At 39.1% G+C, this 23,750-nt stretch overlaps 1 protein-coding gene across 4 annotated transcripts in view; it reads left to right on the forward strand.

The window, feature by feature from the left end:
• Positions 1-23,750, forward strand: part of diaph2 (diaphanous-related formin 2) — a 346,642-nt gene that overhangs the window by 100,785 nt on the left and 222,107 nt on the right. For all 4 annotated transcript variants that reach the window (XM_083980784.1, XM_083980786.1, XM_083980787.1 and 1 more), the window contains 10 exons: positions 4,216-4,290; positions 4,378-4,447; positions 5,067-5,203; positions 8,256-8,364; positions 10,954-11,064; positions 12,195-12,316; positions 15,573-15,680; positions 19,627-19,745; positions 20,979-21,043; positions 21,866-21,970. In XM_083980784.1, the coding sequence (XP_083836910.1) occupies positions 4,216-4,290; positions 4,378-4,447; positions 5,067-5,203; positions 8,256-8,364; positions 10,954-11,064; positions 12,195-12,316; positions 15,573-15,680; positions 19,627-19,745; positions 20,979-21,043; positions 21,866-21,970 (1,021 nt within the window). The remainder of the gene's footprint in view (positions 1-4,215; positions 4,291-4,377; positions 4,448-5,066; positions 5,204-8,255; positions 8,365-10,953; positions 11,065-12,194; positions 12,317-15,572; positions 15,681-19,626; positions 19,746-20,978; positions 21,044-21,865; positions 21,971-23,750) is intronic.

Consider the following 23,750-nt stretch of genomic DNA (forward strand, 5'->3'; position numbering starts at 1 on the left):
TGAGATGTACTGAGCAGGTAGTAGAGGTAGTTTTTTATATCTAATATTGGTCATCTGATATTCCCTTTGCATTTCAGTTATTTCAGCTGGCTATTAAATTGATAAGAATATATAGAAATCCATGTTTGGCTGGTTTCAAGCTATAATGTTTTCAGTTATTTGTTTCACAGAGCAGTGGGCCTCAATTGGAGTACTGTAGCACTGAATAGGTCAGTTATCCCACACGGGGACAATTGTATGGCTTTACATGTAATGTTATATGAAAGAAATTGCACCTGCTCAGAAGCTTGCAATAACAAAGCCATGCCATGATGAAATGACTAAACTGGTTTATATACTAAAAGCAACCAGCCATCCAAACACAAGAGCAGCAATTGGTCAAAGAAAGTGTGAGACTGTATTTCATTGCTGCTGTTGGGAAATCGCTGTCACTGTACTGATGTGACTGATCATTTTATCATGTATGAACATTTCTCTTGCCAAGTATTTACAGAACTCTTCACTTTACATTTGTCACTGTTTCCTATAATACTATATCCTCCATTTCAGTGATCCACACAACTCATAACATTGTCACTACATGCAAGGTGCTTGTAGCTAACCAGAAGTGGCACCTGAAATGTATTTCCATCTGTGCAATATACTAGGTATGCTGTGTATGTGTGCATTGTATAATAGCTGAAGTGCTTCTGCAGCTGCATTGTTTGACTGAAGCAGTTTGACACAGTATAGTCAAGACTGTTTGAATGAGGAGAAATTGAACGTCATGAAAGAAAGCTTGCTAATTTTAGCTTGAAAATACTGTAAATGTTGTGCACGCATGCCAATATACATGCAAATATTTTCTCACACAGAAAAGATCCCTGCTGCATTGAAGTTTCTAACTGCATATCAGCCTCTTTCATTCTTAAATGAAAAATGTTTGAAACAGCCAGGGCTCTTACAAGAACTGGCCACCTAGACAAAGTGAGCCATTGGGGAAGGAGGGGTCTTGAGTAAGAGATGTGACTAAGAATCTGAAGGTCACTCAAACGGCTCCAGAGATATAGAAACTTAAACATAAACGTGTGATGGTGGCAGTATCATGATGTGGATGTTTGAGACTAGGAGACTGGTCATGATATGCTAATCTGTATGAAAACCTTTTGGAGAGTGCCCAGGACCTCAGACTGGAGTCTGGACTGATGGTTTCACATTTCCAAGAGTACAATGACCGAACTCAGCCAAGACAATACAGAAGTGGCTTCCAGATGTGCAAAACTTGTCATGTCATACCTCAAAAGACTATAAATGTGCAGACCTTTCTAAAATTCTCTCTGTTTGCATTGGCATTATGAGGTATATACTGCCGATGAGCAGAAAAAGTATATAAAGGACTGGAAATTAGAAGAAAGAGACAAGAAAACAAAGAAAAAGCCTGAAGCTGAATGAATAGTTTCTGAAGGCAATGTACATCTTTCCAGTAAACATCTTGTTTGTATGTGAATACTGTACTTGAATGTTGGTCAGAGTCTTACATTTTCAGTGCCTACATTTTATTGCTGTTAACATAACTACAACATAATTGCGTCAAGCTTGCAGAAATAACACAAAATATAAAATAAGAAATTGCTTCCCTAAGACCAACCATGAATTTTTCATTTCGCCTGCGGAAAATACATGATTGTAGAAAGTAACACAATTTGGTGGCACTTAACTAGAGGATTATAGCCATCAATATTAGATGAACAAGTTCTCCCCCAAGTTAATGAAATCCTTGGTTGTATGCCCACATTAGAAGAAGAGACTGATAAGGGAAGGATTCGATCTCTTGTTCCCTCAATGTGTAATGTGAATCGCTACACTGATATTTTAATGGCCCCGAAGAAACAAGTACACATTATGTCTGACCAAACAAAGCTTAAGCCCTCTCTACAATACAGGTTTTGCTTCCTTATCCTCATCCAATAGAGGTTATCTGACTGGAAAACCCACTGATACTGTAAGCTTGTAAATATTATTGTTGATAATCCCATGTTAGAAAAAACTAAATATTCTCAAGAGGAAAATACTGACATATTAGGATGTGTCCATAATAGTAGAATAACACACGCACACATACTAGTAGTGGTGTTATTAGTGTTGTTATTTGTGTTGGATGTAATAGTGTGTAACAGTGTCCACTGAGGCTCTTTTACTGATGAACAGGGATATAAAGCTTTTCATAGCCCCAGGACAAACACTGTAGTAGTACCATCTCTCATTTTCTTTGTGGTAACTTTGGGGACATTTAGAAGGCAAGCTGCAAAGGACCTAAGGGTGTACGTGAGGGGACAGAAAAGGATAGACAGTCTGAGATGTAGGGAGGAGTCAAAACATTTACTGCCTTAAAAACCTTGCAGGGACTGCATTATGTTGTAACCTGCAGCGAAACGTACATTTTTGATGAAAAATTTACTGTGCAGACACTTCAAGTCCCATTTTTCTTTTATGCCTGTCATTTCAGTCCAACAGCTATACACATTAACATTTTAATAAGCACAACCTCTCTTTTGAACATACAGTATATATTAGCAAAGCTCTTCTACATCTTACTGCGAGTAGTTGTTACGTGTACAGTACATTTTCCCCACAAATTGTTTTTACAACAATTTATGTTGGTTCTAGATCAATCTTTCTTTCAGTCTTTCCCTTTAATGTTTTTGCCCTGACATCATGTTATGTTGGTCAGTAAAGAATCTCAAGAAGCAATGTGTGGCTCACTCTGACCACTTTCAGTCCCTTTCTGTTCGTAACAATTACTGGTCATTATGTGACAGCATCTGTGTTTGTATGAATCAAAGACATCCTGTGTCTTTTGTTTTCCTCCCTCCCATCCTTGTCAGTGCCTTTTTTCCCCTTGCACCTTGTTCAGGTTACACAGCATTCCCAGAATCCCATATTGCATTTCCACACACAATTTCTCTTCACAAATATTGGATCCATTTCCTGCTCTCTGAAGACTATTACCGTCATTACTAAGGAGCATAAACAAAGACGTGGATTTTCTGAATTGCACTCCCTCAGCCATGTCGCCTCCTTTCCCTTTTTGTTGTCCTTGTCATTTACTACAGTCATTTACTCCTACCTCCTCTGTCACACAAATACATAGAAGTGCATTATTATCTGGAAGTAAACAGAGCCAGTTTGTTCTTTATTCTTTTATCACCTGAGGTGTGTATGGCGTGTGCTGGAAGGAAACATTCAAACTGGAAGGCTGTTTGTAAACTGACGTTTATAAATGTACAACATTATGATGTTTTGTTTTTATTAAGAAGACAGATCGTCATTATCCACTACAGTAAATAGTAATAACATATAAATTGCTTCTGCTCATCTGCTAGTGCAAATTGAGTAATGGTGGGTTGTAGCGTGTGCTAATTTAGTCACAGATCAAAGAAATACCTCACCTCAACTTCACCAGTTGCCTCAGGCTATTGCATCTCGTCCCTGATTGAGGCTCTCTTCCGACTCACTGAGTCAATACAAATGGCTTTAATACTCTGACCATTATTATTTCAAATCATTGTCAAAAAGGCGGGATAAATCATTGACTTATGCCCCGTTAATGTCAGAAAATTGCTCCATGCATTTTGTATTATTGACAGTTAGAGGCCTGAAAACAAGTAATGCTAATGACATAATCTGCCTGTGACCACACTGTCCCTCCCACCCTCCTCTTGCCTGTCTTAGACAAACAGGCTCATCTGCACTGGATCATTTGCTGTCTCCCTATACGCTGTGGTTTATAGCCAATTATCTCTCGTGAATCATTATTGATTACAGTGTTATCTTTCTTGCATTGCTTAATCTTTTGGCACAGGAACATAGCAGCTCACAGGGGGGGCTGAATACAAACTGCTGTGCGATGGGAATACTAAGTTAAGATGGGTGGGTGTTCATTTTCTTGTAAATGGGTACAGTTGAAATTCAGACTGTATTCAGTATAATGCGGTGCCGGGTGGTTTTCATTTGCAGCTCTCCCTGTTAGGAATTAAAAAAACACTGCAACAGTCAATTTATCTAAGTGAGTGTTAAACCTTCAATATTAGCCTGAATGAATGATTTCCTCTGAGGTTAATACGATATTGCTAGTGTTTGTTTCCTTCAGTAAATCAGCATGGCTTACAATAAACCAGTAGAGAAATCACAGAATATCAGAAAACTAATGTTTGTGTATCTTTCTTGTGTTTCTAGTTGGGTCAATAACTTTGGTCATGAGGGTCTTGGGCTACTTCTGGATGCTTTGGAGAAGCTCCTGGACAAGAAACAGTGAGTTATCTGCTTTGACATCACACCACTGTCATATTTATATCACCAGTTTCTGTTCATGTGATCACCTCTCTTTACTTTTTTTAGGCAAGAGAGTATTGATAAACGGAACCAGCATAAACTTATCCAATGCTTGAAGGCCTTCATGAACAATAAGGTTTGTATAAGATATATTATACAGTATACACATATTTTAGCCATTGAATACTACTCACAAACCAGTGAAATTAAGCATCTTAGAAATTTCTAATTGTACCTCTGGTGGCTGTGATTCCAACGATGATTTTAATCTGGATGCTGACAAGCCTGGAACAAAGAAAAGTGAAGCTAATTTTACCATTTCCAGCCCACAGTCTCAGATCTTTTAATTATCCTTTTTGGGAAAGTCTGGCTCATTTCTCAAAAGTGACACACATTTCAAGGATAGATGAACTATTGATATTGCTTCTCTTAGAGTTAATCCCCACATGTGGTCATCTTTACCCATTCCTTCAGTTGTGGGGAGACTAAAAGGTACAAGAGACTATAAGTATTTGTCCCTACAGTCCTGTCCTGGATTGAATTAATTCATCATCCTCTCCATTTTCTCCCATGGCCTCGTTGTCCCTCCTTAAAAGAAAATTAAGGCTAACTATAACTTACGTACATTAGATCTTCTTTGTATAATTCATTTCTTACTTAAAGTGAAAGTTCTCCATGAATGCAAATGCTCTCATTAATTTATACCCAATGGACTTTTTTTCTCTAACCTACCTTCTCCCTTTCATTTTTCACAGTATGGACTGCAAAGGATCTTGGGAGATGAGCGGAGCCTGTTGCTGCTGGCACGAGCCATTGACCCCAAACAGACCAACATGATGACAGAGATTGTCAAAATCCTCTCTGCCTTCTGTATTATTGGAGAGGAAAATATGTGAGTTGTACCCATTTTAGTTTTTTTATTTCTTTTTTCTTGTTTGTTTTTTTAGCACATCTTGACCTTGAACACTAATTTATGTCTTGCATTATGAAAGAGACATATGTACAGTACAAGGCTATCATCATCCTATTATCACAACATGTACAGTACATGGTCTCAAGTGCTTTGATATTTTTTTTCTTTTCTTTTTCTTATTTTTATGTCTTCCAACCAAATAAGTTTATTTGCAGGTTACAGGTTCAGTCCACATGCTCTTCAGACCTTGTTGTTGAGTGGTTTTATTAAAGATATTTCGTTTTGGAGACATAGTTTAAATATTTCAGTGACAGGCATCTCAAAACCCTTACAAATAAAACTGGAGATGCCACTCTGGGTAAGTGGAAAAAAAAAAAAAAAATTGTGATACGGTTGAACTGACCCTTAAAGCACCTTTGATTTACCTCTGTTTAATTTTGTAAGTATTTTTTCTGTTATCTTCCAAAGTTTAGTGAGGGACAAATTTCTCAACTTTTTTGCAGTTAATAATGGTGGTATAAGGGCATATCACCATCTCAAAATCCTGACTAATGACAAAACGTGATAAAGGGATATATTTGCTACATTAATACACCTCTGTCTTCTCCCACTGGGTGGCATGAATTCGTACAGAGATTGCACCACAGGCAGACATGTGTACTCACTGTGTGCATATAGTGCTTTTACAGATGACCTCAGATGGTACAGAAACCTGTTGGGTCACATGGTCAGATGATGCAGTTTAGCCTGTTTAATGTGTTGAACTGCTCAGTGTAGTTTGCCACGGATACACAACCTGGTTGACAGCTTATAAATTGGATTTAGGGGAGTGTTTTTTATTGTTTCCCTCAGGGCCAGACTAGAATAACAATGGCACTTCAAAGTCAGTCTGTATGCAGTGGTGGAAGTAAACAAACCCACAAATTCTGTTGGAGGAGCTGAGTTCAGCAGTGTGTCTCTACGTCTCTGACCATCCAAATAGTTCTTAAGTTCTGACCATCCATGTTCTTGGTTCTCAAATTGATTTAGAAGTTAAAGAACATCAAGAAGAATGAGTCTTGTCTAAATAGTAATTTACTCCATTTTGTTTTTTATTTCAGGCAGTTCTGCTCAAGAGCGTTTTTTCCCAGTTTAGATTACTAAAATAAAGTTTGATTCTTAAAAGTCACAGTTTGATTCAGTAGCTTTTCCTAAAGTGTGTCCATTAACAAATACTAACCATAGCACTTTATGGTTAGTATTTGTGTAATGGACACACTGGACAGGTTCTTGTCATCAGAAAATATGCAGTAGAATTCAGCCTTTTCACAGAATCTTGTAAATTTATGCAAATATATGTGGTATTGTGTGTTAATTTCCGTATTTCAGCAAGCCTCACTGATGAGTATACACAATACCTGGACATGGAAACGTGCTTTCATGTGCTTTTCCTAATATGAAGACAGCCTGTTTTGGGTGACACAGGTTATAAGCTATGGGCAGTAGAAGCTGCTGCATCCTCTAATGTTGACATGACTAAGTCAATGGCTTTCTGAATTCCAGTTTCGCAAAGTTAATACAATGGAGTTTCAGCACACAATCACTTTTTAAATAGATTATTGCCGAAGTCAGCTTGTTTATACAAAATATGCTGATGGATCGATTCAATCAATGAATAATTAGATGCATATGAAAAATGCATGCAGACACACAAAACTATTTTAAGCACATACTCTTTCTGTATATATATATGTCTCTTTCCCTTCCCCCTCTCTCTACCCTCAAAGTGATCAAGAATAGGTTAAAGTAAATATGGAGATCTTTGCCATGATCATAGAAAAAAAATGTATCCTCTAGAAATGACAGCCAAAGGAGCTGAGGCGTCACTTTCTTGCTCAGAAACTTCGCTGCCAACCAGTGTTGTGACGCTGACTCATGTTCAACACCCACTTCAGCTGACAGCATCAAAAGGGAACACGACAAGTTAAGCAGATCTATCTTGCCTGTTTTGAAGCGTCGTCTGAACTGGCTTTAAAGCTACTCAGTATGCAGCTCCCCATGCTTGTCTGTGACTTTCTAACCCCTATCACAGAGCATGGCCGTTCAATTTATCTCTCTGTCAAGCTTACTCCACACATACAGTCCTATTGGTCAGACACATGATCTCCCACACTCACTAAGAACTGCTAGTATTTTGCCATCTTCAAAGTGTTATGCTCGGGGTTGATATGGCATGTGTGATAACACATGTTCACACATTCATATACTGACTTTTTAACATTTGGCCTAGTGTAGCTATTGATTTTAACTTATTCATTATAACAGCGAGAGGACCTCGTATATCAAGAGGCAAGAGAGGATGGCTGAGGACAGGAGAGTTAAGCTGTTCAGTTTCTCAACTGAAAGGCAAAAAAGCAAATGTGGCCCTGCAGTGATAGAGAGGCCACCTGTTACCAGTTATTATGTGGGCATATTGTAAATCACTGTTTACGTAAGTCCTCGTAAGACATCAATTTACTTTTATTGCAGCTCTCTGTGTGCATTTCCATGTGTGTAGCACAAACTTTCTCTTTCATTCACAATTCAGAGGCTGAAAGTGTCCAATGTTCTATTTAGCCAAGCTGCCTTGAGCCCTTGCAGGTACTCTAATTTGCTTACTTTCTCAATAGGTGTATTTGCACATTAGTCTGGCAATAATTTGCACCCTTCCTCACCTGGCCAAATACTCTCTACCACAATTGCTTTGACAAGTGAACACATTTGCAGTAAAACCCTGTTTTTGTCGAGCACCACCTTAGTAGCAACCATGATGAAGTCAAAATTGGATACTGCTGCAATAATAGACCAGACTGCATACAAAGAGATGGAAAGCAGCAGCATCTGTCAGGGTGACCAAAGACTGGCCGAGTAAATGTCCACACCAACACACAAGGGAAGATAAGATACATGGTGTTTGAGCTGAAAATTGTGAGTAAATGTCCTGTCAGTGAGGTGATAAAGGTGTTTGTTGACTTTTTTGTTTGCCTGCTCCCTGTTCTCTGTTGTCTTCCAGCCTGGATAAGATTCTAGCTGCCATGACAATTGCTGCAGAGAGAAACAATAAAGAGAGATTTGCGTCGATTGTGGAAGGACTGGAGAACCATGAAGCCCAGCAGCTCCAGGTCAGGATTTTCACACTAAAAAGCAATTGGCATCTCTCTAATGATTGCCATGCATCCATCACTACCTTCTTATTAGATCAGTTCTTTTGAAGGGTAACTGTAACCTTCATGGTATAGTGGCCAACCCAATGACTGATAAAATGTTTTTTTATAATACTGATACTCTTAGTTCAGCATTATTTCTCTTTGCTTAAATAGTCACACAAACTAATTCATATTGACCACAGTGGGTAAAAGCTCGACACAGTCCAGTCAGTGTCATTCACACAGATCGTGTTTTGCCGTGAATGCCACTTTTGATGCCGGCCAAGAGTGAAATTGACAGTTGTCAGCCTGGGACCAGTTGTACCTCAGCCTCACCTGTCTCCATACATGTGTCTTTCTCTGCCCCTGTCTGTGCTGTAGTGTCCACTTGTCAATCCCACAGCACCTCAAACACATGTGATGTGATCATGGGACCATTGAAATGCACCCAGAACTCCATCACTACTGCTTTAATCAAAAACACCTGCTTCAGTGGCTATATACCGAACAAACCCATACTCCAGAAAAAAATGATATTAAAAAAAGCAGAGATGTTGAGTTCCTCTAAGCTTTGTCTTTTTTCATTCTTTTTCACATTTTTCCTTCTCTTGCTGCCTTGCTCATTTTTTGTCACATCCTACAGATTCCTCCCCGTGCTTTTTTCTGTGCTGCAGTGAAGTTGGGTCTCTGAGGACTTGGTGTGAAAGGGCAAACACAGCACCATACCTCTCCTCATTTTCATTAGTATTCCTCAGCAGCAGGCAAAACCATACAACGGCAATAAAAACCCCAGTTAAAACATGTTTTTGTGAAACCAAAACTAGGGAATTACTGAAGGAATTACTTTTTTAACTGCAGGGATTGGGAAGTCATGAAGGAAAAGTCATGAAGGAAACTGATGAGGCGGGTGGAGGAAGAGAAAGTAGATATTCTTTTATTAGGAGGCTGTTGTTTTTCCTTTAAATTTTGCTGTTAATGAAATGAAGACCTGCTAATTGTGAAGTAAATTAAAATGCTTTGCTGATGCAGGGGGCTCAAGGAAATTAATTGACTTTTTATCCAAAACCTGTGATGGGCTGTAGAACTAGACTTTGCTAATGTGATTAAAATGTGTTTTTCTTTAGTTTAGGCTATGCTCGTCTGCTGAGCACGAAAGAAACTCAGCATTTCAACATTAAAACTGTCCCAGCAGTGCCACTTTTAATTACAATGTTTAGAAACCCCCCTATGGCTCTGCTGCAGCTCTGTAAACCTACACAGATAATGCCCCCACACCCCCAGCTCCAACCAAACTACTCATCTCTGCACTATACAGTATATGGCCGAGGTATGTTTGAGGTGCTAGATGTAAGTATCCATCTGTATGCAGGAGAAGAGAAAGAATATTTCATGAGCTCCATGGCTTTCTTCACTCTCATAAATTCTGTGAAGATTTGGTGGAGTTTCTTTTATGTTTCTGGCCTCTGGTGGATACAGTAAAATGTCAGGTTTCAGTGCACAGATCTTCCTCAGAAGCCCTCATGCCTTTCTGGAACAGGGTGAAGTTTGTCATGTTTGGGAGCGTGGCGCTGGTAGTACATGCTCAGTGGCCTGACGTCCCTGCTTTCCTGAGAGATTATGCAGTATCCTATATCTGTATTTCACAACATTATTTCACCTCTGCATGGCTGACAAACACACTATTGCTTCAACTTCACAGTAGCAGAAAAATAAATATAAAGAAACTCAGAAAAGAGATTTAGTTTATTTTATTATCTTAATTACCCCTAATAAAATATGATTAAGGTTTAAAGGATTGATAAACAAAAAGTGTGGAGAAATTGAGGATAATGAGTTAGTGTAAAAGTCATTTGTTTCATATACTCAGTAACTGCTACAAATAGGTACTAAACTTATGAGCAAAACATTTGTTAGAATAAATGTTCTTTCAGAAAAATAATAAAACTTATAGTGGAAACTGCACAGAATCAGCATTGTTGTGGCTCTTATAAATAACACATACAAGCCAACGGCACAGGGTCAAGGTTTCAGAAGACAACATTTCACATCGTCCATGGGAATCCTTCAGCCTGCTATTGATTGTCTGTCCAAGGAAAACTGTCTTATCCATGGCCTGCTCCTCTGAAACACCTTTCTGCTCATTATAATTCATCAGCAATTTCCTCTTAACCCCATCTTCCACCCAACATACACACAGAAACACACGCACATACTTAGAGGCTTTTTCCTTACCAATAAGTCCATTAATAATACACATGTAGTCAATAGACACACCAGACCTTTACTTTCTGCCGTTTCTCCCCTGGTCTCTCCCTCTCCATTTACCTCTCACTCCATCCATGCAATTTCTTTTCCCTGATCTTGATTTTGGATAGGAAATATTAAGAGCAAACACTCACTCCAAAACACACATTTACTTTACAGAGACCAAACAGAATTTCCGATTAAATTATTTCATCTTATACTAATACATTTTGCAAGAAATATGTATTCAGTGTTTAATTTCTCATTTATATTTATATTTCCTAACCCTATTCTCCTTGATTTTGTCTCACTCCACTACAGGTTGCTTGCATGCAGTTGATCAATGCTTTGGTGACATCCCCGGATGACTTGGACTTCCGGATACATCTACGCAATGAGTTCTTGAGATGTGGCCTCAAGAAGATCCTGCCTGTGAGTTATCAAACCAGCTACTTAGTGACTTCAAATCACAAAGGCTGGACTTTTCACATGACACAGCTAACATTGTTTCATTAGTTTTCAAAGTAGCAATATTTCTGTTAAGTGTGATCATTCTGTTATCATTTTCTGAAGCAAAGACAAAAAGGCTCAGACTCATCACTAAAGCTCTTGTTTGTAGTGAGTCAAGTCAGTTTTATTCATAGAGCGCCAATTCACAACAAAGTTATCTCAAAGCACTTTACAAAAAGAGAAGTTGTAGACCTTCTCTTCGTAACAGTGAGAGGGGTGAACATGTCAAAGAGCCAATATGTCATCACAGCTGCTCCTGTTGATTATTACTGTCATTACTTTAATTATCTTCTATTCGGATATGAAAGAGTCTCAGTGTACAGTCATTTATGAATGCCACATTCACAGCTTTTAATGCAGACATTCAAACTGACACGCTTTCATCTAATTATGAGTTATGCTCAGGAGTCAGTGTAGCTATTTGCAAGGAAAAAGTGAACTTGACTGAAAAAGAAAGGCCACTTTGTTTTGTTCTTACAGTCCTTGATGCATACATTTGGCCCTCCTCCCCTTCTCCTTCTCCACTTTTTTTTTCCTGCACCTCCCTCCGAACCAGTGTTGCTAAAGACAGATGGTGCACCCAAAAAGCGGTGCAGTGTGATTGATACCTGCAGAAATTGGGTTACATTTGGCCCTGTCTCCATCTGTAAACTCCACTGCCGGTGATTCATAGAGAAGTGGTAAAGAGCACCCCCGTAGCCCCTCATGACTGGAACAGGTGTGTAGGAATAGGTACTGTCTGGAATGTGCAGTGAGAGGTTTTAGGCCGTTTCAGTTCCCAGGTCTCTGTGCACCTGGAACAGTGAAACTAATAATCTCATGCAGACTTCTAAAATATGTCTGGTTAACAGTAACCTATACAGTTTAAGTCTGACAAGATTCAACGGTAAAAATAAAAAAGACCAGAATAGTAGTAAATCATAAGAAACTACATCTAAATTATTCCTTGCAGGTGCTGTGACTTTTTCTTTCATAAAATTGGAACTGTGAGTCAACCTTTTTGTTCAACTTTACATTCTCACTTATCTGTTGTATGTCTAATTTCTTTTTAGGAGCTAAAAGAGACAGAGGAGCTGGACATCCAGCTGAAGGTGTTCAATGAGAACAAGGAGGAGGACTCCATTGAACTCTCCCATCGCCTGGATGACATCCGTGCTGAGATGGAATATCCTTTGTGCTTCCTTTGTGTGAATATACAGATGAACAGACATGAGGAACTTGCAGTGAGAGATGAGTGTAGATCGTGGGTTTGGTCAAGGTTTACAGGCTAAAGCCTCTCACAGCTTGATTCATTAGAGAGGGATTTGAGGACCCAGACCACAATATCCAGCTCCATTTCTGACCAGGTATACTAAGTAAATAACCGTGTCATCTTAACCTCCCACCTTTTTCCTCTTCTTATTTACTCTTCACATCCTCTTCCTCTCCTTTCATCTCCTGCTCACTTTGCTCTCTACCCATTACAATTGGGTAAATCTGGACTGCTGTAAAACAGAAGGAAGATATCAAGCAGACATGCTTTCTTGTTCTTACCATTTATTATGTATAGTAGACAATTAAATATTTTTATGTGCAGCAATAATATATTTCATCGTCAAGGTTTCTTCAGTGTAAGTACTAAGTCTCACTGTTCCATTTAGGAAACGTAAATTTTCTCCTCCATTTCTGTACCATTGGCCATTTAACTCCAAACATGCAGAGTAGAAGTTAATAAGGTGAGCAGTAATTTAGTCCCCAGTTGGAAACTTCTTCAAGCATCCCAGAGAAGAACTCTTTAATAATTTACAAAACTTCTCTCAGGCTATGTATGAATGGCTGACATTGTGAGCAGACAAACCAGACGCTGACATTGTTATGCAGATGTTCATTCCCACAACCTTTTTCTTTCACCAAATCCCACAGTTCTAGGACGAGCACAAAGTGTTGCTGTGAGTGACAGTTTCTGTTGACACATGTAGTTGAGGGTAGGAGGTTGTGTATGTGTGTGTGTGTGGAGAGAAGATGGAGAGAAAAAAACATGCACCTGGATTAATGATGTGCTTGAGCAGGTTCACAAATGAGAAGGCCCAATGTTTGTTTCCAAGGACAATGCGGTATTGATCTGTGAGCTGTGAGCATGATTCGAATGTCTAGGCTATCCTTTGTCCCTTGTCTTGCACACACACATACACGTATATGCATAATATCACGCAGGTAGTACTTCTACTACCTGAGCAATGCATAAGTGTCTTATTTCTTCCAGCAGTTTCATGAATATTAACCTGGAGAGGCTAGTCTCCTCTGTGTCCGGCCCAGGTCCAGGTGCTGAGGAGGTGACTCCAGGCCACTAATGAATATTAATGAGCTGTGGAATGGTGATTGATTGACCTCACCACAAACTGGCCTACATCACACTTGACTGCTGCTCATGTTTATTCATTATTTGGAGATAGAGTGTAAAGAGAGAGAGAGACAGAGAGAGAACGCAAGCGTAGAGGGGGTGTCATCGAATGGATTGGCATTCTACATTAGGTTTATGTCTGCAGCTTAGTGATAGATGAAGCTAGTTGGATACTTTCCCAGTCTGAGCTCCTTCTCATGTCCTCTCAAATGCTGCTGTGGTGATGCTATAATTGAATCTCACAGGATTGGTAATTCTCCCAGGCTTCATACTCAGCTAATACAAGGGAGGGAAATGATACTTTAGAGGAGCCTTACTGTATTCCCATCCCTCTCTCTCTCTAAAAATTTGATATGGGATAGGAGTTTAATTACATACATTGTTGAAATTAATAGGAAAAGTGTCAAACTGTATTTAAAAGAATTGATCTGCTCCAATTGCTGCAGTTGCTTTGTTTTGTGTGGACGATAGCATGAGAAATGGAGGATGCAGTTTAGTGCATTTTTTCAATATCTGATATATTTTGTTACTCTCAGAATCATCATGCATTGGCAGCTGATAAAACCTAACAAATAATATTAGGTAACAATATTATCTTGTATTTAATTGAATTGATGTTTTGGATTCATAACATTAGCATAGCCACAAATTTAGCTAATTATAACACACTTATGTGTTTTTAGTGGGAATTATGCTTTGCTTTGGTCTGGTGATCTCTTTAGCCTCAATTTGGATTTAATTTCATCTGGATCCTAAAACTCAATCAGATCCATGTGCATGAAAGTGAGATTTTCTGTACCAAAAGCAGAAGGGAGGAGAAGGGAGCGTACAGTATATGCTGCCACTGTGTTGAAAATGCCACTTCATTGCTTTGCAGTCAATATGTTGAACTATGTAAATATTTTAGCACACATTGTCAAGACTCACACTTCGTGTTATGATGGCAATCCGGTTTTCATCTCTGTGAGCTTAACAGTGCACTATCTCCTTAGTCTTGTTTTTTTCTGCATGTGTGCACATATCTGAGAGGCTTATTCCACTTTTTCAAACAAGATGAGTCTCCGTGGGGAAATCCTCCTTTCTCAAGCAAACAAATTAAATGAGCTCAAAATCATTCATTTTCCTGGGTTCTTTACTTCTCAGAGCCACACTTCTACAACACTATTAGAAGTTTGAGAAACATAAGTTGGTTATTTCCTTAATTAATATTGCACTACAAATCCACCATTAACAGAAATTAAATTTTGAAATGTGACTCAGTGTGTGAGCTTATCCTGTAGTTCTTATATTTCATATTGATCTGTTCTTTGAATGAACAGGATTAATAACAAATTGTTTCTATATAATCAAGAAATATGTGTAGTATATAATATTTAAACATGGAAGAATAACAAGTAAGACAGTCGGATTTAACATCTCTTTTAGATGTCAAAGCCATCACCACTTCCTCTTGGGGAAAGCAAACATAAGACACATAATCAATACCTTTTGCAAATTTAATAACATGAATTTTCACTCCTGAGTACATGTCAGTTTCAATCTGAGAGCTGAATCTCAGCCCTGCGAATGTTCGGCTCCCCATCATTCTTGTCTCAAACATTCAAACCAGTGAGTTTTTCATGTAATTAATTTCCACTATCTTGAAAGGTTCGGAGTGACAGGTAAACCAGAGGGAGAATTCTTTATGCCAATCTCCCTCCTCAAGTAAGCTGTTTACACTGTTTTAGCTCCCCTGAGAGAGACAGAGAGAGAGAGAGACAGAGAGAGACAGAGAGAGAGAGAGTTGATAAGAGGAATCAGATCTCTGTTTGTTTTTGCACAATGATGCTTGTCAAAAAACCTGAAGTGAGGAACCCGGGAAAAAAATACAATGTTAAAAAGAAAAACTATTAAAAATTTAAATGTTTACAGGATTTAATGCATCTAAATAACGAACCATGATGGGTGTGTTCTTCACCTCAAATGTTAAATCTATGAACTTAAAAACCTAAAAAGTAACTGTCATACTGTAAAGTTGTTTTCTTTAACCTTGCTGCTGTACTGATATGAGCGAAGTATACCATCTCCTCTCCAACATGGTGAAAGACACGGGCTCAGAGACGTACTTCCTGTCAATTCTTCAGCACCTATTGCTCATCAGGAATGACTATTACATCAGGTAAGTTCTGTGTGATTTTCACATACACTACCACTGGCCTTGGGCTGGCCAACGACCCCATGATGTTCAACTCTGTCAGTCTGTTTCCATACTCTAAACTTTTGGATTTTGGGGGGAGTTTCTGTTTTTCATAGAAGAAACATATCATACATCACTGTTTTATTCTCTTTGCTGGCAAATAGTTATTGTTTCTGTTTCTGTAAATTGACATTTATACTGTGCATTTACAGTAAAGGGCTAAATCCAGTGGTTAAAATAGCACTTCCATCTCCATCACTTTTATTCATTAAATTCATTCCAGTAGGCTAATTGGCCTATCAGCCTCAAACTCATCAGGTGGTAATGCAATTCATAGAGCTGATTTGCAGTTCCAAGATTATTTGCCCACCTCTAGTCTGCAGCGCTGAACTTACTTTGCTTGAATTAAAGGTGATGATAAACTGTTCGAAAATAACTCTGCACTTTATCTCATATGGAAGAATTGCTTCACTTGCTCTGTAAATATACCTAGAATTATGAAAATAGGAATAATACTTATAGAAGTATTACGATTATTGGGTTTGCTCTCTAATTTGGCTTTGAAGAGCAAACATGTCAGTCATTGGCATGAAGGCTGCCACTCTTCTGAATTGAGTGACACTGATGAATTCACTGCTGTGTCAGACCTTTTTTTTTTTTTTTTTTTCAAAAATAAGACTTAAAAAAAAAAGTCGGAAGTCAAAGGGGGGATCAGAGGAAGAAGATAAATTTACCATAGACAAGTTGCTGTTCCCTCTGGATTTATGAATAATGTATTCCTCATCTATTCGGAAGAGGCGAGAAATAGAATTCACATTAACCAGCTAGAACAGCCACGTCCACCCCGGCTCCAGTATCCATATACCCTTCTGTAAGCCAGCAATAAGAAGGGATCAGTAGGCCTACCAGTGCCCATAGAAGAACTGATGGTCTTTTTAAAGATATGTTTTTGAAATATCTTTTTCCTCCGGCCTCCGTCACAATTGCAAGGACAAACCCACACATGTACACACAGAAACGCCAGACACCAGAAATACATTCCGACTGAGGCATTTTATTCCCCATACTTCATTGCAGTCGAGTTTTAATGATTGGAGGATGCAGCGCTACAGTGCATGCAGCTCCTCCAACAGAAAGTCTTTGCCCTTAAAATGACCATGTTTTAATGTTGTGGTTAAAATCGGATGAATGTGAAATAGTGTAGACTATAAATATAGTATTTCCACAACATGAAACAGAAACAATTTGGCAGATCAGACAATGTGTGGTAGCAACGCGTGGTTCTACTTGAAATCATTTTATGGTGCAGTCTTAGGTTAAGTAGTATTATATAAAGGTGTGACAGACTTTGGCTTTGCGATCAAAGGAATGCATGTACTCATCATATTCTACCTAAAGAAACAGATTAAGTTTTTTTTTCTATGATTGTATTTATTGGAACTTGTCTTGATTTATATGTCAAGTAATAATGAATTAAATTATAGTTTGTGAAACAGTATAATTTGTATTTAAATAATAAGGTGCTCTAGTGGGCAGACTTTTCAAGTGCTCTGTCTACTGTCATTGCTCCTAACACAACATTAGTTGTTGCTCTCCCCTCCAGGGCTTGGTTTATTTTTGATAATTAATCTCTCACTGCAAGCCTAATGAATGGGAGCACATCAAACCCACCCAGTAAATATAGAGCAGATCTGCTCTTTTGGAGCCTGGTGATATGGGGATTACACTGGTTATGTGGAGCAGAGCTGGATCAAGTGGCTGGGGCTGTGCTGAACTGCAAGCTATCATTGGAAGAAATGAAGGTGCCAAAGTAAAAGAAGAGGTGGGGAATGATGCAGGGGACATATGCTAGCTTCTGGAGCCCAGCCCTGCCCACTGTGGAGGGGCCTGACAGTTCTGGGTCACTCTCTCCATCTCTAGTTATCTCCACCCAGCCCCTATCTGCTTGGTGGTGGCGGAGGATGGAGGACGAAGGGAAAATAGGGCGGCTTATTGAGATAATAATGTGGTGTACATTGGTGACAGTTGTAAGCCGAGTGCCACAGTGTTTAAGCCATGCAGGGCGATGTGTGAGCTTTCACTAGCTTGTTCCAGTCATGTGTGGGCGAATCCGCCAGCTCAAGCTTAATGTATGGCATTTCATGCTTTCAAAACAGTGCACCTAAATGCTGATTTATTCTTATTTGCCTTGGCTCAGAATTTTGTGTTCTTTCATATTTCTGTTCATAACATGATATGGCCTGTCCACCCACAAGGTACCAACTGAACATAGCCTTTGAATTCATGGGCAACAGTTAGTGAAACCTTGAAAATAAACTTGACTCCATTTAATGTTTAATAATAACAAACTGATGTGTATCACGTGTTACTTTTACTGATTCGATTGCTTGGATATGTGCTTTTTTGGTCTTGCACAAAATTAACCCAGCTGGCTTTGGCACTTTGTTCACAGTTCTGCCTGCTCAAATCAATTATTACATTTTAGTAACATTAACGCTCTTTTGCCTCCGTGCTTTTATGCAGAGACATTCGACAGGCAGGCTTTGATAAGACTTTGAGTTTCTTATCTTGATCAAGTTTGTCATAAGATCTCCTTTGGTCATCTCTGATTTTCAATTATTCATTTTATGAATCAGTTGGACAATCTCAGGAAGCTAAAAATACTTAAACTATAGCAGATTGGCTGTACATGAATATTTCAGTGTTCAACTGTCTTCTTCCCAATGTAAAAATATTTGTTGGAACAGGAGTTTGCAAAGATAACAGTATTTTCTAAAATATTAAAATCATTTATTTAAAGTAAAGGAACATCAGCTGCTAGTGAAAGCATATTTGGAGTGTTGCTCTGTATATTTGTGCTTTGGGACTCATAGAAGAACATAGTCTCCACTGTGTGCTCACTAGGAAACTGTTTGCTATTTAAAAAGGAGATGAAAGGAGCTGATGTGATTATTGAATCAGAAGGCTGTCCCTGCTCCAGCTGCTGATGCCGTATTCCTCCTAGTAGTAATGTATTCATCCCACTGCACCCTTATTCCAGACTTCACAGCGCTGTGAAGACCAGGATTGCGATTGCCCAGCCGTTAAGCAAATTGGAACAATTAGTTGGTCACACCCACATGCACTTACTTAGTTTGCTGTTGTTCTGAGTTCAGGCAATTGTTGTTTTATACATTTCCAGGGCATTATTTGAGATTGTCATCGAGGCTCAATTTTCCACATGTAGCACCAAAGTTCAATTCTCAATTTACAAGAAATGGAAGACGAATAAAAAGCTAGAAGTTGTTTCCGTTGTGTATTTAAACATAAACTTCTGGTCAATGTCAGTCTTGGAAAATAATCTTTTCTCAGTTTGGAGCTCAGTTTATGCTGGCATTGTATTCACTAAATGTCACTTGTAATTTAAGTTGATAATGTTACCGGGAAAAGGTCACCTACCAACCTGTGTGGTGGGATGGGAGGCGCAGGCTGAGGCACACACCCTGCCCGACAACACCAAGCACTCAGTCACACTCCTAACTGGATGACATGTTTTCCCGGTCATTGTGCTTTCAATTACACACATTACACTGATTAGATTTACATTTCAGTTTTTATGGTCGCTCTTATTGGCAAAGATGATTGCAAATTAGGCAAGAGGGCAAACACAGCCTTGGCTACCGTCTGTCACCTTGAAATGGACAGACTAACGCAGACTTAGGTTCTGTGTGGCCATTAATCTGCTAATTTCATGATGGGGATGAAGCAAGTGATCAAATTTAATAGGGTGTCTATTTTCTCCAGCAGCACCCTTTTTGGCGTGGCATTTTGTGACCTCTAGCTTGGATAAGGGAATAATTAGTGGTTAATTAGCCTTGTAGAGTTTGTGTCACTCATATCTTTCTGTGGCTTGTCTAATTGTTCTGCTTTATGTTTTGTCACCCCTCAGGCCTCAGTATTACAAGGTAATCGAAGAGTGCGTGTCTCAGGTGGTCCTGCATCGCAATGGGATGGACCCGGACTTTGGCTACAGTAAAAGACTGGACGTGGACTTCACCCATCTCATTGGTACAAATGCTACGTATTTACTCTCTTGTTAATCTGATGCATGTGAAATTCCTTTTACAAACACCTGCAATGTCTTGACATGATGCGGTAATGAACAATACATTACCTATTAAAATGAATTGAGTTAACTCAGAATAATTGTTTTTCTCAGTTAGAATCATAGAGAAAACATCTATTTACTGCATCACTAATGATTTTTTTTTTCAAACAGAGAAAATAAATAAATAACACCATGTTTTCTCTCTGTTGTGTCACTAACAGTTCTGTGACTTGCTAACAAAGGGTCATTAAAAGTTTCTAAACCTACCCTCAAAGAACTGATGCTATATTTAATAAGTTTTCTCTCACTCACTTTACTGAGATTTAATCAGTTGTTAAAATCCTTCCAAGGTTTTGTTTTGTTAAATTGTCCCTAAAGACATGTGGGATTAGAAGCCACATTGTTTTTGTGTTCTGTTTTTCTTTTTTCTTTTTTTTTTACTTTCCCACTTTAACATTAGGGTGTCCTTTTCTGAAAACAATTATTTTTCAGAGAAAATGTGTTGCGTAATGTGTGATCTCACAATAATTTACACTTACACTGAGACTGTCCTTTCGATGATACATCTACCAGCTATTTATAAAATATGAGATTTGTAAATCCATTTAAATAAAGCCAAACAACACTCAAAATATTTGGAAAGCTGCAGAGAAACCAAATTAAATAGCAAAAACATGCAAACATTTTAATGTGGTTGGATACTCCGACTGGTACTTCTCTTGTTGGTAATACACACCCTCAAGCAACAGATAACACAATTTTGGGGTGATGATTTCTCTTATTCAAAGACAGAGTGAGAGGAGGATGGAGGGAAGAGGAGTGCAAGAGATTAGAACATCTGCATGAGCCAAGGGTTGCAGAAAATGCCTGATTTCACTGATTATGAGGCAGATATTGAGCACAACACTTTCCCATCTTATATGATGATATATAGACACACATAGAGATACACACTTATACAGTGCATAGGATTATAAATAGCCTGTATATATATATCTGATACTCCCTTAAATGCATCTTAAATTATAACCCTCATGGAAATAACTGATTTTTCAAAGTAGACATCCGATCATAATATGCTTTGAAACAAGATACAGGTCTGATTGTAAATCTCAGACAAGGAGCTGAGGTGGAGCATGACAGCTCGAGATGCCTTTGAAGTGTTTCGTAACTCTGCCCGTCTTGTTTTGTAGATCAGTGTGTGGATAAAGCAAAAGTTGAGGAGAGCGAACAGAAGGCTGCAGAGTACTCCAAAAAGGTGAGACATTAATCACTCCAACAGCCCCCCTCTGGTTGGCCGGCTCCCATCAGGAAAGTTTTTTCTTCCTCAGAGCTCCCAGACAAGCTATTGATTTTCCATGCCCTAATCAATACCTGGCTGTGACGGTACATGATCCGTATCAGCGTTACAAGAATCAATGCTGATGTTCTGATGTATACTTATTTGTGCGCTGCGGTAGGACAGAGTTAAGTTATGTTCTGGGTCTTCTTGATATGCTTGTGCATTTTAAGGAAGCCTTTAGTGGATTTTTCACTTATCTTACATTTCCTTTTTATGTGTTAAGTTAATTGCAATATTGATTAATTGTATTTTTATTTAGTTAAGAGAACCAAAATGTAAAACCTACCTTGACCTACAGTATATTATGCATAATATTGTAATCTTAAGGAGAGTGTATCTCAGTCTCACCCTGACTGTCTGGTTGTACCGAGGGGGTCCTGGGTGTGTGTTTTTCTTAAGAGTCCTGTCCCACCATCCCACCATGCACCCTGCTGGGCCGGTGAAATCATTGTAGCGACATGTCTTGGTTTCTGCAAAGGTTAGATCCATCAACATACATGAAAGCCAGGCTTGAAACAAAGACAAAGGACAACAGGGCTCTAGGGCCATGAGGGCTATGAATAGAAATCGGCCAGAGTGTAAGACAGCGTGTTTTGGTGTCTGTTGATGTGCCCCGTGGCCACTCTCTGGAGATACCCTGCCGCTCACCAACCTGAGTGTGTGTATGTGTGTGTGTTTACATCTGTGTTCTTGTGTTTGTTATGTGCACTAGCCATACCTGTGTCTCTTTTCTTGCAGTTTGATGAGGAGTTCAGTGCACGGCAGGAGGCCCAGGCCGAGTCTCAAAAGAAGGAAGAGAAAATCAAAGAGTTGGAGGGGAAGATCCAGACCCTCGAGTCCCAGGTAAATCCAAAAAGAGAAATCCCACTCCTCTGCAAAGCCGTGTTACACTCCCCTCAGAGATTTCTTATGATGTACTGTATATTTCCCAAAAAAGCATGAACAAGAAGGTGTTGAAAAATCCAATGTCCAGAAGCACTTTTAATCAGTTTGATAAAAGTTTTTTTAAGTGAAAAACTGACTCACAGAATGCAGGATGAAAATGTTTGTCTTAAAATCATAGCAATGAAAGGTAAAGGCACTATGAGAAAAAAAACTCCCGGTCTTTCCACTCCACTTACAGATGTGCTGCTGATGTAAGTGGGAGTTATCACCCATGCAAGAACATTTGATTTAATAAAGGGTCAATCTCCTTCTTAAGTTGTAGCTCTTTATATGGGCAAATTGCTCTATTGAAGCTTTTCCTATGTAATTCTATCATCGCAGAGACGGATTGCATTTCTTTTCCTGGCCTCCACATCATTTTTCCCAGGCAAAACCCTCCATTTTGAGCACAGAAAATGACTGCTATTTCCCCCTTAACCCAATTTCAAACACTTTAGCACTGCCTTGGGACAAAAGGGCAGTTTGCCTACCTGCTTAGGGAATTTAATATAAACCGGCATTGAAAGATGGTATACCTTCATCTATATCTGAGATTGCTTTCTCTTTCAAACATTCCTTTCTGGCTGCATATCTTGTTGGCACTCACCATCTGATAAACCGCACCTACATCTGTGGTCCAAGCATCACGAGGAGTTCTCTAACTTGCTGTTACCTCCGTCCTCTGGCAGTCATCCTTAGATTAATATAAAAATCACAGCTTGCTCCCACAATCACATAAGCTCTGTTTAATGGGTCAACGTTTTGGTCTATTGACCTTCATCAGGAGAATGTGCATGTTGATTGAGCCTTGATAGTCATCCTTAGCTTGCCACGGAAAGCTGTCATAAAGTGCCAGTTTTCTTGGTTGTCCTGGTCAAAGTCACACATCTTTTTTTTTTTTTTTTTTTGTTCTTTTAAACATAATCCGTGTGTAGGTCTCACTCCTGCATTTCATATGCCTGAGTGCTCTGTCGGCACTTGTTCCCTGCATTTGTATCCAAAGTGGTTCATCTCTCACTCTGTGCCTGATTACTGCCCACCCATTTTAATGAGACCATCAGAAAAGCTCCTCTCCACCCTCTCCACCTGCTCGCCATCCCTTGCTCTCCCCTCCTTCCACTTTCTGTCAGAAATGAATGCATCAGGCTGTGTTACCTTTGCTTGGCCTCTTTCCCTTGTTGGAGCTTTTTATGTTGTTTCCAAGTGTTTTCTTCGCTATCATACACCTTCCCCTCACCCTCCCCTGGCAGGCCTCTGTCTTTTGAAGACTGACTGACTGTGGTGCATTAACAGGTAGTGTAGAGCAGAGAAGCCCTGGAGAGTCAAACCCTCTCTTCCTCTGTTTGTCTGAATGCTCCTTCAGAGAGCAGTTACTGCTGAAGAGCTTCACTTCAACAAACATTAACCTCAGCAGGAAAACATGCAATTTGTTTGGCACAAACTTGCATGAATGTGGCCCACGACACCTATCCCTTATGTATCTTGACAGAACATAAATAGAGTATATATACCGACAGTATGTGCTTAAAAGCAATATATTTATTAGTTAATTTCATAATTAATGACTCGACAGCTATACAAATTAGTAGCAATTAGCAATTAGTACTAACAATTAAAAGTTGAAGTATCCTGGGACATCAGCACCATCTGAGTGGGTGTTTTCAACAGACTGCAAACCAGTCTTACAGTACCTCTCATG

Source organism: Trachurus trachurus (genome assembly GCF_905171665.1).
Source record: "Trachurus trachurus genome assembly, chromosome: 10".
Lineage (NCBI taxonomy): Eukaryota > Metazoa > Chordata > Actinopteri > Carangiformes > Carangidae > Trachurus > Trachurus trachurus.